The sequence below is a fragment of the Notothenia coriiceps genome, unplaced genomic scaffold, assembly GCF_000735185.1.
Source record: "Notothenia coriiceps isolate Sejong01 unplaced genomic scaffold, NC01 NC01_scaffold00000339, whole genome shotgun sequence".
Classification (NCBI taxonomy): Eukaryota; Metazoa; Chordata; class Actinopteri; order Perciformes; family Nototheniidae; genus Notothenia; species Notothenia coriiceps.
Genome location: NW_011333040.1, coordinates 3,148,948 through 3,165,707, shown reverse-complemented (window position 1 = coordinate 3,165,707; position 16,760 = coordinate 3,148,948). Strand labels below are relative to the sequence as shown.

Here is a 16,760-nt window from a genome sequence, read left to right as displayed (position 1 = left end):
ACCACACACACACACACACACACACACACACACACACACACACACACACACACACACACACAGTCTTATATATTCTCACACACACAAACACCTGTATTTAACATGTCCTAGAAGCCTCAGGTCTAATGACAGGTTTAAAGAGCCATTACAGCGTTACGTAACATCACCTCTCTCTCTCTCTGTGTGTGTGTGTGTGTGTGTGTGTGTGTGTGTGTGTGTGTGTGTGGCGGGATACCATCCCTGCCCCCAGCATTCACCTAAAATAACTCAGCAGCTGAGAGCATTATGGACTATAGAAACATATCAGGAAAAATGACTAAATACTTAAAAACTACAAGATGAGAAGCCGAGGTTTATATGTATATATATAAACCATATAAGACCATTTCAAAGCCACCATGCTATTTATTATTAAGTAATTTCACCACAAAATATTGCATATTGTAACAGATAATTATTTACAAAAAGTCAGAAGAAATGTTTGAATCACGGACAAAACAATCATACTTTTAGCTGCTAATTATTTCATTAGGAAGATGTTTTCGTTTTTAAACATGCAGTTTAATTAAGGAATATGTAATTATCTGCCCCAGAAACAAATTGCATTGCAGTAAAAGGACAGGTTACAGATAAATGGATAAAATAAGCAAATACATAAGTAAAAACAAATCAAAGTTAGACAGCTGTGTGGGGCATTACCCTGTACAGTTTGCATAAAGGAACTGTATGTGCAGAACAGTGCACTCTCTCCATATTACAGGTCAAATACAGTTTAGGCTTATTCGTGAATTTAAAATACATAAATGCAATTGATGCATACTAATAAAGGTCCTGCATACTAACTTTAAATATATTCACAACAAGTGGTGTGGAGATAGTTTAAGTAACAGTTTGATCAGTAATATAAATTATAAATTGATTTAAACATTCATTCAAAACTAACATAAGCTATCCTCTCCTCTCTCTCTCTTATAGTTAGTCTACTTGCTGCTACTCACCTACTGGGTGAACTTTACAGGACCAAGACGCCCCTCTTTGGCTCGCGCGACAGGTTTTATCCCCCTCACTAACCGGAACTACTTTCCTGTGAGAAACGATGTGCGGGGACACTCGATATAGTGCGCGAGATTTAACGGGCGGTTTACAGTTTTTGACAGTGAGTTGAACGTGCGTTTTTTACACGGAAGTAGTTATTTTACGAAATGATATTTTACCATTTTTAATTTGCAGATAAAATCAAACAAAGTGGATACACATAGCGCAGGTGTGAGAGTTGTTCGCCTGGCCAATGACAAACATGAGCCTGGGACAGGCCATAAACAGGACGAGGAGCAACAAGAGGACCTGTAATTTAGACTGTGGTGCTTTACTCATACACAATAAAAAAACATAAATGTAAAATACATATACTACTCTCTACTAACCTACTATTCTGTTTATTGTGTTCTTGTGTGACTATTAAGGTTTTATCTCAAGGAAAAGTCCTTTGCATGTTTCAACTTTGGTTTTTTCTTTTTTTTATGTTTTTATTTTCTTTTTATAACTTAACAAATAGATTTTTAAATATTTGTTTAATTATATTGTTAACTTGCCAGGATCAGCCTTCATTGACCCCATATCATACTTTAAACAGAATTCTGCATTAACTAACCTTTTGTCTGATTTCTACTTAAACGCCAAGCAGTCTAAGTAGAAACCTAAAGTGTTTTGAAAATACATGAAAATTAAAAGATTTTTGTTAATTTTCAAGTTTCCCACTTTGCTTCAGAGGCTTATCTGACACAGCTGTGTCATGCTGTTATTATTTGTTCAATATATTGAAACTTTTCTCAGATGCCTTTTGCCTTTGTTATTGTTTATGATTTACATTTGCATTTGGATCCTCATATGACAATCCAAATGCATCCGCTTAGAGCATGATATTCAGTAATGATTTTTCAAAAGTTGAAGAAAGGTGAAGCCAAGTTGAAGATGAGATGTAGTTAGGGGTATGACAGGTGATAAGTCAAAAGCAACAGTTTATGTTTATGTTTATTAAGGATCCCCAGTAGCTTTTGCTCTCGACAAAAGCTACTCTTCCTGGGGTCCGACACTTAAAACAATACAACAATAATACAACAATAATACAGCAACATTTAGGACATAAGTTCTGACAACCAGTACAGTAACTACTCGCAGGGAATAAAAGCTATTTTCAACCTAGTGTAAGATGCACAAATGTGTACAATACACTGACTCAAGTATAGCAACACATGACACACTTCCATTAAAGATAGTGTTCTGTAAATATATACTGTAAATGCAACCCCACCATATGTCTGGTTGTCACTATCAATTTATGGATGGTATATATAGTTGAGCCATGCTTCAAAGCCTGAGGAACATGTTAGGAACATACTGTTCCTAACATAAGATCCGCCTAGTGGCATGTTTAACATCTATGTGCAGTCCCTTCAACGTTATTTATTTCAATGTGCTGTCTCAGCCCAAATATGTATGTCAAATGATAGGGGTGCTCTATTTTTTTATTTATCATGTTTAAGATGCATGCTATTTTTACATTACTGCAGGTTATAGCCACTTTTATTAAAACATTTTAAGAATAAGATTCAGGTTTTCTCATCTGCAGGAAATGTTAAATAAAACAACAATAATAATAATAATTAAGTCAGATATTAACTTTGAACGCTCACATTATTTAAACTAACCTTTTAAACTGCCCTTAACGGCATGGACCAGGAATATTTACTGGTTCCTAACAGCTAAAACAACAAATAGTGTTAAATAAATGTTCACAGGCTAAAAGGCTGTTTACAAGGTACCAATAAACATATTTTAAAGTGTGTTATGATCCACGAGGAGGTGGAAATCTGAACTGACTTTTCACCCCTCATCCATGTACGGTGTTAAAGATACAAACCAAAGATGGACTGAGAACGGGGGAGCAACCGACTGCAGAGACGTAGATCAGTTCTCAGTCCTCAGTCCTCAGTCCTCAGTCCTCAGTCCTCAGTCCACTTCAGCTGCATCTGTTCGGTTTTGACACATTTACAACATCAAAGCAGGAACACACAAGTAATTGTGTTAATTTGTCTTCGGAATTTGAGCCGAATTGACTTATTACACTTTTAAATAATCAATTAGATTAGTCACATATTGTCCTTATTATTTCACAACATTTTAACAATTTATCTTGTTTTTAAAAATATATATGTATTTTCAGCTCTTTTTGAATAATACACATCCTATCAATGTCTTTAGTCCATGCAACGTACTCATAATGCATTCAAGTACAATCAGTGCAGTATGTAAACATACTCCGTTTTTTTATTTGCCAGTGATTCTCCCAATGCATTGCACAAAGGAAAAAACAACATAACTCTGAGTTGCAAAACATTAAAAATAATTGTAAATGTTAAGTAAAAAACACTGTTGTGAGAAAACAAAAAAATGGTGCATTCGTCAGTGACATTCATTCATTCATTGTTCCATTTATTTATTCAAACAAAATCATCATTCAATTGTCCCTCTTCTGAAATAATGTTGATGTACAAAGGTGAGAAAGACACAGAAATACTAATGAGTTTGTTTTGTTTTGTTCAATCAATTCCACACTGATGTACAATCACTTACTCTTGTTTAAAATTTAGTAAATAGTCTGCATGCCATATAGTGCAGGACATATACCCCTCTCCCCCTCTCAGCAACAGCTCTCTCTTGTGGATGACTGATTGAAGTGTCTTCTTGGTGACAGTGTGATCCTGCAGGATATGTGCTGAATGGTGGGAGGATATTAGGTTGTTCTTCATGACTACAGTAACTGCAATGTCAGATCAAAAGGCTTTCTTCCTTAACTTCAGTTGCGATGATTGCAATGCATATGCAAATAGTAAACCAATTAAATGAGTTAAACATAGATTTCAATTAAAATGTCTTGTCTGTGTGTGTTTAAAATCTGTATGCGTGTCTATATGATTTTTTCCTGTAAAGAGGTCTAGCTTTCTGGTCTTGTCGGGTGGAAAACCCTAATAACTGGTTTCAAATCCAGCTTGGGATATTAGTTGCTTGTTATACCCCTATTTCCCTCGCTTAATATATATTGTGGCTGTTAATTTAAATGAAACAAAAGAGATATAGAGATATCTTAATCTCAGTAGAATATTTTATTTTATTTAAGGATTAAACATTCCTTATTTATTTCAGTTTATTTATAATGCTCAATCTTGGTTTCTATACAACAGATGCATTACATATTTATAGATGTATACAGCTGGTTGCTGTGGAAATCTGATCCCTACACAATTCACTGTGAAACTGTTGTTCATTTATCTTCTGATGCCTGACAGTTAAGGCCTAACACGATGACATAACATGAGGTGTATCAAATGTGTGGATACAAAACAAAGACAACACAATATAATATTAAAGTGTCTTGAGGCGTTGGCAGAGTGTTGGCTCTTCGCAGAAGAAATGCAATCTGCTTGATGTTCTCAATGTTCATGCACAGCTTTTAAAGTGGCAGTATTCTGTAAAGTATACTGTATAGGGTTCATGCTATAGTGCCTACCCACTATAAATAAACACAGCCACATAACCATCACCTACTCCAGTCTAAGTGGATTACTCTGGGAAAAGCACTTGTTGAGAGAAGACCTGCACAGATTTATGCAGTCGTAGAAGCGTCTAATCTGTCCAGACTGCAGAGCAGCAGGTGACGGCCAACAAGGGTAACTGCCGATTAAGGTCAGGCTGAGGCCCACTGACAGGAATAATACATTCAAAAAACCTCACCCATATCACCATCCTTCAAACGTGCGATCAGGGCCCTTTTTCTTTTCACAATCTTTAAACTGATTCATGAATCAGACTTTTGAAGAGTCTGGAGGAAAGCACAAGGATTATGTTTGTTTTTCTCCTCCTAATAGTCTGAAAAGAGGATAGCAATAATATTAGGGCTGCAAAATTAATCACATTTATTCAGAAAAAGCAATATGGAGTAGCAATATTCAAATCGCAAGAGGCACAAATATTGGTTAAAGGCTATAAATATTCAATATGATGTGATAAATACGACTTTTAAATCAATTATTGTGGTCCTGCAGAGATTTCCCGGCCTGCAAATGGTCTTATAAAGACTTTTAAAACATATTTGTTTGGTACAGATCCTTTAAAAAAAAGTAAGTCTGTAAAAGTATCTTTAAGTGTGCATCAGAGCAAAGTCTTGGCTTGACGGAGCTGCAGGTCTTGTCCTCAGCCTCTCCCCTCTCTGGACCAGGTTCAGCTGATCACGTGGTCGGTATCATCGGCCAATCACGTGACTCTGAAATCTGAGACTGAACGGACTGACCATGTGGGACTTCCTGCTGTCCAAAGGCAGGAGGAGAGCCAAACACTCACAGCAAACACTGCAGAGCACTCAAACAGCAATATTCATTGTTTTTGCCGTTTGATCGTTACACATGGACATGAGAATTTATTTTGTATATCATTACTTTGTTTCTTCGATTGGAATATGTGGACAATCCAAGTTTTTTTTTCGGGAATGAAAGGTAAACACTTGTTTTAGTCTTTTGAATGATTGTATTTTTTTTTTTTTACAATAGATGCTCAGACAAAGGGAGGTGAATACAAATATTTGTATTCAAAGGTACAAAGCTTCAATTGTGAAAAAAATACTGACTGCAATGTGTTCATTTTGGTAAATAGTATCTGAAGTCACATGTGTTTTCCAGCATTAGTCACAGTGGGGGAAGCATACTGTTGATTGATGCTGGAGAAGTGCCAAAGAGCTGAACACATGGTGAGTCTTTAACAACCCTCTACTACTCATAATATCACACTGAATCTGTTGAATCTGTTTCAGGGTAGAAAACTATTTGCATTGACACGCATACTTTTTTACATCTGAAATCATCCGCCAATTAATTGCATTTGGCCAGAATTTTGACTTTGGATCGATAGTTTTATCTGCATACATTTTAAAATTGGTGAGAGTCTCAGCATCATGGCTATAGTTGACTTGTTTTAGGAAGACACGAGGAAGTAATTGAAGATCTTTTGATTGACAGATTTTCCCATTAACCCGACAGGAGACTGAGTGCCAGCAGGAGACAGAGAGCCAGACTGAGGAGGACAGTGACTCGGAGGAAATCCTGTGTGGTGTCCATGTAAGCATTGTATTGAATGTTATTTAAGCACTGACACAATTATAATCTCACACCTAAATTAAGACAACAACCTACAATGGTTGCACAAAAACACAAATTATCATCTCTGGATGTTCGGAGCGAAATCACTACCTTTATATACACTGAACAAAAATATAAACGCAACACTTTTGTTTTTGCTCCCATTTAATGAGATGAACTCAAAGATCTAAAACATTTTCTACATACACAAAATAACCATTTCTCTCAAATATTGTTCACAAATCTGAAAAGATCTGTGATAGTGAGCACTTCTCCTTTGCCGAGATAATCCATCCCACCTCACAGGTGTGGCATATCAAGATGCTGATTAGACAGCATGATTATTGCACAGGTGTGCCTTAGGCTGGCCACAATAAAAGGCCACTCTGAAACATGCATTTTTGCTTTATTGGGGGGGTCCGAAAACCAGTCAGTATCTGGTGTGAGGGTTAGGATTAGGGTNTTTATTTCGTTTTTTACGTACAAAGTCTCACCGGAAAATAACAATCGGTCGGATTCCAGTGTGGACACGGTTATTAGTACGACAGATTTAGTCTTAGGAACTATACGGTGTGGAGACACTCCACCCTACCTATAAATAGCCGTTTTCCTCTTCGACGGAGTGATTAGTGTCTAGAAAAGTCTAAAACACTTGTTATAAACTCTCTTTACCAATAAAACACAATTTAGCTTTTACAAAATCTAGAAACTCAAGTAGAGTACTTTTTACCCTCGTTTTGTTTTCACAAACGCAAATATAAAACAAGTCACATATAAGGCCGTACTTGAGCCTCCTTCTAAGGTGAGTGGTTTCCACCGCCGCTTCTGATTGTAAACGTTTCGTGTATGGATACAAGGAGTACTTTAAGCCTCTTTTAATAACGCGAGGTTGTCCACCGCCCTCTTGATTGTAAGTGTTTTGTGTATGGCGATATAAGACGTACTTAAAGCTCTCCTTTCTAAGCGAGTGTCGCACGACCTCTGATTTGTAGCAGTGTTGGTGGGTTTTAGTTAAGTAGAAGTCCGAGTAAGTTGGGTTCTTTAAGTGAGCGTAAGTTGTTCTTTAAGTTCTCTATTGGTGTCTTTTATGGTTTCACAATTTAGGGGTCTCATGACTACTGGTCTCATGCTTTACAAATGTGAAACCTCATAGTACCTGAGCATTCGCTGCTCTGCGGCAATTATCTATATTAAATAACTACATTCATAAATGGAATTTACCTTTAATTTAACATATTCACAAGTCGGGGGTAGAACAGACAACCGAAGGCAGCAGGAGACACAACGGGAGGGGATTGACTAAATGGGGTAACCACAACGTGGACCACGGGACACAATACGAGGGAGGGGGAGGAGTGGGACACAAATTAACAGGGGAGGGTGTGGGACACAAGAACAATCACAGACACATAAATTTGGGGGGGTCTGGGGGCTCCGAAAACCAGTCAGTATCTCTGGTGTGAGGGTTAGGGTTAGGGTTAGGATAATGTTGTGAATCGAGTGGCCTGTGTTCATCGTCCATAACATCGTCCATAACATAAATCCGTCCGTTTCGTTAACATTTGAATAGCCAAATGGACAAGCAGGTAAAAACGGCAGAGTCGCTGCCCTCAGGGCCCCAGGCTCACAGGCACACACACATGCAGAGGTCCAGGAGCAGGAATCCTGGGTACGTGAGTGTTAAAAGTGCATTAAACTGTTTTAATCCGACAGCCGAAGGTGTTGACGGAAAGCAGGCGGAACAAATGGATTATTTTACCCAGGAATAAATGTTTGCAAGGCGGGGAAAGTGTTCCTGCAGCCCCTCCATAACGGTAATAATGATTAGAAATGATTTCCAGGGCAGAAAGCGGTTTTTAAATGTGGAAAAAACTATTTTAAACTGTTTAAAAAGCACAAAGTGATTTGAGTGCAGTTCTCATGTGTCCCCACAGGAGGGCGCATCATCCCAGGGAGCACAGTGCATTAACAGTAAAAAATACAACAAAAACAGGGCAAATCAATGGATTTAAAGTGCAGGGAAGCTCCGCACCACACACAGGTACATTCCTAAATCCCCACCATGGTGACCACGGTGATTTAAACTAGTTTCTGCGGGGAAAAGAGTGCTAAAAATCTGATTAAAGCCTGCTAACAGTGTGGTAAAAGTCTGATTGTTTCAGAGACCCATAGTAATGCAGGGTCGGGCCGGGTCAGTACTTGGATGGGAGACCGCCTGGGAATACCCGGTGCTGTAAGCTTTTTTTAAATACAGGTACATCCATGGTGATAAGATAAGATTTATACCCTAAAATAGCATGCTAAGCGTGGGTGTATTAGTTTCAAAGCATGCACACTCTGCTCATGTCAGACTTCCATGAAATAGACAGGGAAAAGCACCTCTCTGTGGCTGCTCACAGACCCCCGAAGCAGCTCCAGCTCGGCTTCCTAACACGGGCAAACAGGTTTTTTCACACCTCCAGGAGAGGGACCGGGAAAAGCACCTCTCTTTGGCACCTCACAGAGCCCCAAAGGACGGCCTAATGACCTCCAGCTCGGCTTCCTAACACGGGCAAACAGGTTTTTTCACACCTCCAGGAGAGGGACCGGGAAAAGCACCTCTCTTTGGCACCTCACAGAGCCCCAAAGGACGGCCTAATGACCTCCAGCTCGGCTTCCTAACACGGGCAAACAGGTTTTTTCACACCTCCAGGAGAGGGACCGGGAAAAGCACCTCTCTTTGGCACCTCACAGAGCCCCAAAGGACGGCCTAATGACCTCCAGCTCGGCTTCCTAACACGGGCAAACAGGTTTTAAGCGTGGGTGTATTAGTTTCAAAGCAGGCACACTCTGCTCAGAGAGGGACCGGGAAAAGCACCTCTCTTTGGCACCTCACAGAGCCCCAAAGGACGGCCTAATGACCTCCAGCTCAGCTTCCTAACACGGGCAAACAGGTTTTTTCACACCTCCAGGAGAGGGACCGGGAAAAGCACCTCTCTTTGGCACCTCACAGAGCCCCACAGGACGGCCTAATGACCTCCAGCCTCTCTCCCTCACATGGAGCTCAGGTTATTTCATACCTCCAGGAGAGGGACCGGGAAAACCACCTCTCTGTAGCCCCTCACAGAGCCCCAAAGGACGGATTAAGGACCTCCGGCAACAGTGGCACTTCCATAACCTCGTGCACCGTGAGTCCCCGGGCCCCCGGACTTAAGCACTCCCCCACGGACTAAACCCAGATGATCACACCCTACAGAACCTCATGCCCCTGGTAACCCTAAAGGGGGTGGATTTTGCGGTGCTTTACCGTCCGCACATCGGCATCCATATTCGGCCTTCCCTTCTCAAATGCACACACCCCTTCTTTGGAGGATTCTCATGGCTCCTGGTAACGCGCTTTAAATAGTTCTGATACTAATCAGGGCCTATCACCGCCACTTACAAGCCAGAAATAATGTTAAAGGTTCGGAGGAAAGCTGTTTTTAAACGTCTGGAAGAGAGTGTGTAGCCTGTCAATATTTGCACGTAGTATTTACATTTGAACATCTCCTGGAAATGCACAGAAATTCCATTTCCAGGAGAGAATTCCCATGGTTAATGATACGTGCAAAAGAACAGGCTATAACCAGGAACAAGTGTTGAAAGGCGGGGGAAAAAGTTGTTTAAAATAGTCGGAAATGTTTAAACGTATGGACAGCGTTTTTAGCCCTGTCATACCTTTCAGGAATATCAATTTTAAGCATGTAACCTCTCCGGAAATGCAGAAAGAATATGTCCATTGTCCCAGGAGGAGGGTCAAATGTTAATGATCCTCCAAAATGACAGGCAAAAAACCCAGGATACGTGTTGAAAGGCGTGGAAAAGTTGTTTAGAATAGCTGATATCGTCCAGGGCAGGCATCACCGCATTTTACAATGCCAGCGAAGGTGGTCTGAAATCCGTGGGTAAACATTTTAAATAATCTAAACCATGCTGGCATGTTTATCCGTGGGGACCTTCAGACATTGTTTATATTTAAATAAACGACAGTGATGTTGACAAAAACAGTAACAACCATTCACTCCCCATATCAATACACAATATAAANGAACAAACCTAAACCTTGTTCTTTTTATGAATTGTCTTACCAAATTGGTATCAAATAAACAGTAAGCATTGGTAACACAACTTCCAAAGTTACAGTAGAATAAATTCTACTGTAACTTTGGAAGTTGTGTTACCAATGCTTACTGTTTATTTGATACCAATTTGGTAAGACAATTCATAAAAAGAACAAGGTTTAGGTTTGTTCTTCAGATGTTAACTTGTAAGCTCAATAATGAACTCCAGCTCAACCAACCATATTGTCTGTATCTAGGCCTGTCGCGATAATCGATAAATTGACTTATCGTACGATAATAAAAATGGACTCGATAACTTTTCTGAGCTCGATAAATCCCGTTTACATAAAGATGTGACCAGCATTTTAGCCTGGAGCGCTGTGGCTGCCAGGCGCGCTGTGAGGGGCGGGGCTGACACACAGCCAGGTCAGGACACTCCGCGTGCACGTGCAGCAGCGTAGCAGCCAAATTAATAATATAGCAACAAGCGGGAGACAACGTGTGACTTACTCACGGGGAATTTAAAGTGAAATGGAATTGGTTACAAAAATCATTTTTGAAGGCAACACACAGAAACCAATCAAGTAACAAAGTGTATGCAGAAAATGTTTTAGATCTTTGAGTTCATCTCATGAAACATGGGAGCAAAAACCAAAGTGTTTATTATGAAACCTTTCTTGACATGCAAACAAGAGTATAAAGATGTGATCAATCATTCATAACACTGGGATGTAGTTTTAAGCAGATTTAAGGAAAAATCCTTTTTGAAGCAACTACAACAGAAAAATAAGTAACAAACAGGTATAAATACTTGATTAAACTACATATGACATCACATACAACATTCCTTATCTTGTGTTATGAAACACTGATGAGCTCTTTATACAGCAGGTTTAAAATATATTGTTTTAACTAAATATTGAAAGGCTTAAACTTAAAAATCTTTACCCTAACTTCCTAACTCAAGGTTACCACTTATTAGACTTCTTCAGGGACTTTCAGCAGTATCTTGTGGCCTTCAACGGCCTATGGAGTTTATAACATAACATATATTAATACAAACTCAAACAGTTCCATTTACTTGATTACATCTAGTAAAGTGCTACAGTAAACCGTTTTTAAGTGTTTATCGTGGGCTAAAAATGATACAAGGAATGAAGAGGTCCATGAAAATAAAGTGTGACCAACATTTAATATCTTAAGGAGGCGTAAAATCCTTTTTCTAAGCCATTATTCTATGTGACTGGTTATTCCCTCTCCCCCCGCGGGTTAGCAAAACACAAAGTGTGTTAGTGTTTGTCTCGGCAGGAGAGCTGTGCCACCGAGCTGACTCACCACCCTCAGCTGGATACTGACATAGAGGCAGTCAGGACTTTGTATTCAGACTCTGCAGTCTCCATCAGGTCAGGACCTTTTTCTTATTCATGAACTTTAAGGATCTCGGCTGCTTTCCTACGTTGTCAACTCTCCATCTACTTTTATTCTTCTTTTAGGGAGTATGTGTCAATTGAAGAAGTGGATGTTGACTTAAAGATAAATACCAACGTTTTGGATGTACGTGGATTACAACACACTCAATTCAAGTTCAGTATATTGACATGTTTGTTGTTGTGGCATGTTGGTGTGTTTAATATGCTCGTGCTGTGTGTTGTCCGAAGGAGCAAGTAGCCGAGACCTGGAGGATTAACCCCTCGGATCCCATTGTTATCCGTCTGCACTTCTCTTCGTCTCAGTATCTCGACGGACCTGGTGAGCATCAACAACACTGCTGCAAACTAAATTTACTATAAATCAATCAATGTAACACCTGATTAAGTGTTCATTCTCCCAACAGCTCCTTCAATTGAAGTCTTTCAACCGTCCAACAGAGATCATTTCAGCCTGAGGAAGCAACTACAGAAGTGAGTGTTTGGGCAAATATTGTAAAGGGTTTTAAGTTCCTGTTACGAAAGAGATGAGATCATTTAACTCAGTCATTATGCATTATATTTGAATGGTATAGACAGGGCAAAATAGATAAACTTCACTTACCTGCACTTGGTGAAAGTAAATATGGTTGTAGTTGCTGCTTAAACTCGTGTTCAGCCTTAAAACAAAACAACTTTTTTTAGGTTAAGGCTACAAAACTACTTGAATACATTTAGAAATACACCATGTTCTGGTTGGTCAGTAAGTTGGTTAGTTGCGTAATGTAGCAAGCATTATGTGCAACATCGATGTTGTCTTATGGTTGAATTCATGATCTACCATGTATAAAGATGATAAGGGCTTTTTAAATCTTCTAGTAGGTGGAGCGAGCCCCTTGTAATCCATATAGGAGGCTGATAAACACACATCAAATAGTCTGGAAACATCCAAAGCCCTCTATGGTAAGCTTTTCCACAATGGCTCAAACTAACTCTTCATTTCTGCTCCCCAGTATTCTCACAGTCTTCTTATCTCAGGAGTGGAAACATCTGACATGTGAGAGCGTTGTAGTCCGACAGAAGAGAGGACACAGCTGGTTCAGGTCAAGTGGAACTATCAAGAAATTCCGTGCAAGACTCAGCATCTGGCTCACAAAAGCAAAGTATGTGACCGTTTGATGAATCCAGCGGTTCTGTTGCTGAGTCGGTCTGATTTGAAGTCAACGTTCACTGTTCCTCACTGTGAGCAGGTCCGGTGAGCTCCAGGAACGTCCTGCGAGAGGGAGGATCATTTCACCAGAGATTAAAATACATCGTGCAAATTCTTACACCATCAATAATCCCCCAGGGGACCTCTTCACCTACACACCCAGTGGAAAGGTGAATTTAAAGCACTCATCTGAGAGATTCTCCTGGGTATTTTATGGTTACGGCCATAGTTGAAAAATCCTTTCAATGTTTTTGTTACTCCTAGTAAATATGGGTTCTGTAGGTTTTAACCACAGTGTTTGTGTTTCTTCTCTCACAGAGGGTGGTGGTGTCTGCGGTAAAGTCGTCAGCACAGCTCAGCACCAAACAGCTGATAGAGCTGCTTTTCTCCACCCAGGCCATCAAGCACTGTAAGACCACCCCAACTCTGCAGCATGGCTTCTTGGTGCAGGTAAAGCAAGACATCAAACACTACTATGTTTTGTCAGAGAGGGAAATTAAAGAGCTTTTTCTGCCAGTGCAGCAATCACTGCTGGATCAGATCACTTTGAAATGTAATTAGTTACTTAATACTAATTGCAGGGCACAATTTGTAATGGGTAAAATAATCCATTGGTTTGCTGTACAGACAATACAGAAATATTGCACTGAGTTTCTGATTGAAAAAAGTGTGACATCACAATTTTAATTGAAGTTTAAGCTCATATGAAGCAGATAGTAAAAGGAAATGCAATAAAAAGCTATAATGCTGTTTTCCATTGTGTTCACAGGTAATGAGGTATGTGGAGCAGAGACTCCCGACGCTGAATGAATACTGTGTTGTCTGTGATGAGCGACATGTGCTACAGAACGGCCCTTTGTTACAGGTACACTCACACAATAAGCTGAAGATGTAGTGGCCTATCTGCTGATTAAGAAAAAACGGTTGAAACTCAATTGGTTTTTACCTTTTATGTGTTTTTAGCCAGCCGTTTGCACCAGAGAGCTCTGTGTTTTTTCCTTTTATACATTTGGGGTTATGTCTGGAGCTACAGAGGATGTTGCCACTGGTGCAGAGGTAGGTGAAACAAACATACACACATAGGTCGTTTCATAGGTAGTTTTATAGTTAGTTTGGGCTATCATAATGTAAGATTGATGCATTGCAGTAATGGCTGATCTACAGGTGGTTGACCTGCTGGTGGCCATGTGCAGAGCCGCCCTTCAGTCTTCACGCAAGACCATCGTATTTGAACCGTACCCTTCTGTGGTTGATCCCTGCAACCCACAAACCCTGGCCTTTAATCCTAAGGTGTCAGCTAAATTTATCTCATGATATATATATGTTTTATTACCGTACTTACTTGATTTATAATTATTGAGTCTGACATTGCTTTTATTCTGAAGGAATAATGTTTTGTCATTGCAGAGAAAGAGCTACGACAGGCTGCAAAAAGCGTTGGATAATGTCTTGTTAATCAGGAGGATGTCACAGGTGACTGACCTTAAAATAAATCCAACACTTATCACCCAATCTTTTAAATTCATATGGGGTTCAAGGCCTCTCAGAATAATCTGAAAGCTGGTGAATGGTTCTTTGACAGTTGCATTAATACAAAAGGATATTTTATCCTATCCAGGGTCCATATTCTGAAATAAAGAAGCAGATGGACATGATAGACCCTCTCGCTCATCCCTTACTACAATGGTGAGTGACACAAGCTAAACATACTTGTATTCTGTTTCATTAATGTGAGATGTAGTCAAATCCAAATGTTTCTTATATCCATACCAATGTGTTTTGTTTGACAACAGGATTTTAGCAAGCAACACATCACACATTGTCAAGCTCCCGCTGGACAGGGTAACATAGAGCAGCTCACAGTTAGACAATGACATCTACCCACAATGACAGTTAGCCAAAAATGACATGGTATATTGTTTTTATAATTTGTGTAAATTTTAATTGTAAGCTTTCCTGTTTGTGCACAATAGCAACTTAAGTTCATGCACACACCCCATCAGTTCATGTTGGTCAGCAGCCCTCCGTCTAAAGAGGCTCGCTTTCAAACAGCCAGGGAACTTTATGGAAGCACCTTTGCTTTTCAGTGAGTAAATACAAAGCTGTGCCACTAATATCAAACCTTCATATCCACTGCACATACATAATGTGATCCCTGCTCCATTCGCTTACTGTAGATGCTATTTTCTCTTCTTGCAGTGGTTCCCACATTGAAAACTGGCACTCGATTTTGAGAAAGGGGCTGATTAATGCCTCTTATACAAAATTACAGGTAGAGTATCAACATATAAATCCTTATTCGATTATCTTTTGAGAGTAAAGAGTTAAATCTATAAAACCACACGGATTTGAACTTAAGTCACATTGTTTCTTATTCAAGCTTCATGGAGCTGCATATGGGAAAGGCATCTATCTGAGTCCTATCTCGAGCATATCATTTGGGTATTCTGGTATGAATGCACACTTTCGTACTGTTTTTAAATAATACTTTGCAAACCAAATTACATTTTGTACAAAAATGACCATCATCTTTTGATTTTAGCATGTTTCTTTAAAACTGACCCTTCTTCTTTGTACAGAGATGGGTAAAGGGCGACACCAAATGGACACCAAAGAAGAACTCATAAAGAAATGCAACCAAATAAACAGAATCAATCAGGTACAGTCATGTTTGTCCAAAAGGTGACCGGTTGCATGGATATCTTCTTATTTGTTTGTATTTACTGTGTTTATTTTGTCTTTCCTTGTATTAGGAACCACTGGGTCAAGGCAGGTTTCTGCAAAGCAGGAATCTAAACTGCATTGCTCTCTGTGAAGGTACATTTCAGATCATAACCTTGATTTGATTATTGTGGGAATTATTTTGGGACAGTTGTTTTGTAAATGTTGTCTGCATGTCTTGCCAGTCATAACTTCCAAGGACCTTCAAAAACATGGGAACATTTGGGTTTGTCCGATCCCCGACCATGTGTGCACACGCTTCCTCTTTGTGTGAGTCTTGCAGTAGAAACAGAAATACCTTCACATCCTATCGGCCTCCCAGAGTTATGATTCATTTCAAAGGATATTGCAGGTTTGCACAACATTCTGCTTTTGTCTGTTTCAGATATGAGAACGGTCAGGTGGGAGATGTTCACGTCGACACCGAGGAGGACAAGACCCACAGGGACATTTTACAAGTAATTGCTTCAAAGCTGTGCTGAGAAAACAAATGCTTTATCATAAGAGTGCAGACTTCATATTTATTTATTTTTCACACTGACTGAAATAGTTTTTGCTTTCTTTGATTGTCTGCTTTTATTTAAATGAAAAACGCTAACTCAAAGTAAAGAAAAAAACAGCACAAAGGTGAAGAGCTCTCTTTTATTTACTGCAATAATTCGAGATGAAATGGGTGTGTTGTTTCAGGCACCTGTAAAGATTTGTTTGCCTTACATCTCATTTTGTCTTATCTGAAACACGCAAATAGTCTTGTGTAAATATGTATTATAAATATGTAAAGATATGTCATAAATATGTGTTATACGTTTGTACTGTAAACACATATTTTGTACCTTTTTATAACCACACATTTTTCAATTAAACATAATTTTCTTCTTTCAAATTATCTAATGTTTTCATTTTAATGTAATGTTTGAAGAGCCACAAAAACAGATATGTGTAATATCTGTTTTGTACCACAAGATGGAAGTGTTACAATAACAGCTGCTGAGGGCTTTACTTCACAAAGCCAACGAAATCTCATAATGTCATGTTATAGCAGCTCTTAATGTCTTTAAGTAGAGACTGCTACACTTTTTTAAATTAGAATAGTTTAAATTAGATCTTATTGTGAGAACATTAAAACATGAGCCTGTGTAGTATTCTACCTCAGGGA

The 16,760-nt window shown here is 39.2% G+C and overlaps 2 protein-coding genes across 9 annotated transcripts in view; one reads left to right on the top strand and one right to left on the bottom strand.

Moving 5' to 3' along the window:
- Positions 1-1,057, bottom strand: part of pkmb (pyruvate kinase M1/2b) — a 7,404-nt gene extending 6,347 nt beyond the window's left edge. The window contains exon 1 of one of the 2 annotated variants that reach the window (XM_010767914.1): positions 999-1,057. The gene's annotated coding sequence lies outside the window, so the exon portion shown is untranslated. The remainder of the gene's footprint in view (positions 1-998) is intronic. The other variant, XM_010767906.1, reaches the window with a different exon arrangement.
- A 4,327-nt stretch (positions 1,058-5,384) lies between these two features.
- Positions 5,385-16,487, top strand: LOC104942670 (poly [ADP-ribose] polymerase 6-like). Of its 7 annotated transcripts, none has more exons than XM_010767954.1 (23): positions 5,385-5,549; positions 5,733-5,800; positions 6,090-6,167; positions 11,561-11,670; positions 11,761-11,821; positions 11,926-12,016; positions 12,102-12,168; positions 12,687-12,836; positions 12,924-13,053; positions 13,202-13,333; positions 13,653-13,748; positions 13,847-13,939; positions 14,048-14,173; positions 14,291-14,356; positions 14,502-14,569; positions 14,677-14,725; positions 14,857-14,969; positions 15,083-15,155; positions 15,264-15,333; positions 15,463-15,542; positions 15,637-15,700; positions 15,790-15,874; positions 15,990-16,487. In XM_010767954.1, the coding sequence occupies exons 2-23, from the start codon at positions 5,768-5,770 to the stop codon at positions 16,084-16,086; spliced, it is 1,932 nt and encodes a 643-aa protein (XP_010766256.1). In that variant the 5' UTR covers positions 5,385-5,549; positions 5,733-5,767; the 3' UTR covers positions 16,087-16,487. The 7 variants fall into 7 exon arrangements, with proteins under 7 accessions (XP_010766256.1, XP_010766231.1, XP_010766263.1 ...); XM_010767929.1 differs by having other exon boundaries at positions 6,069-6,167; XM_010767961.1 differs by having other exon boundaries at positions 5,707-5,800; positions 11,576-11,670.
- Positions 16,488-16,760: the final 273 nt, after the last annotated feature.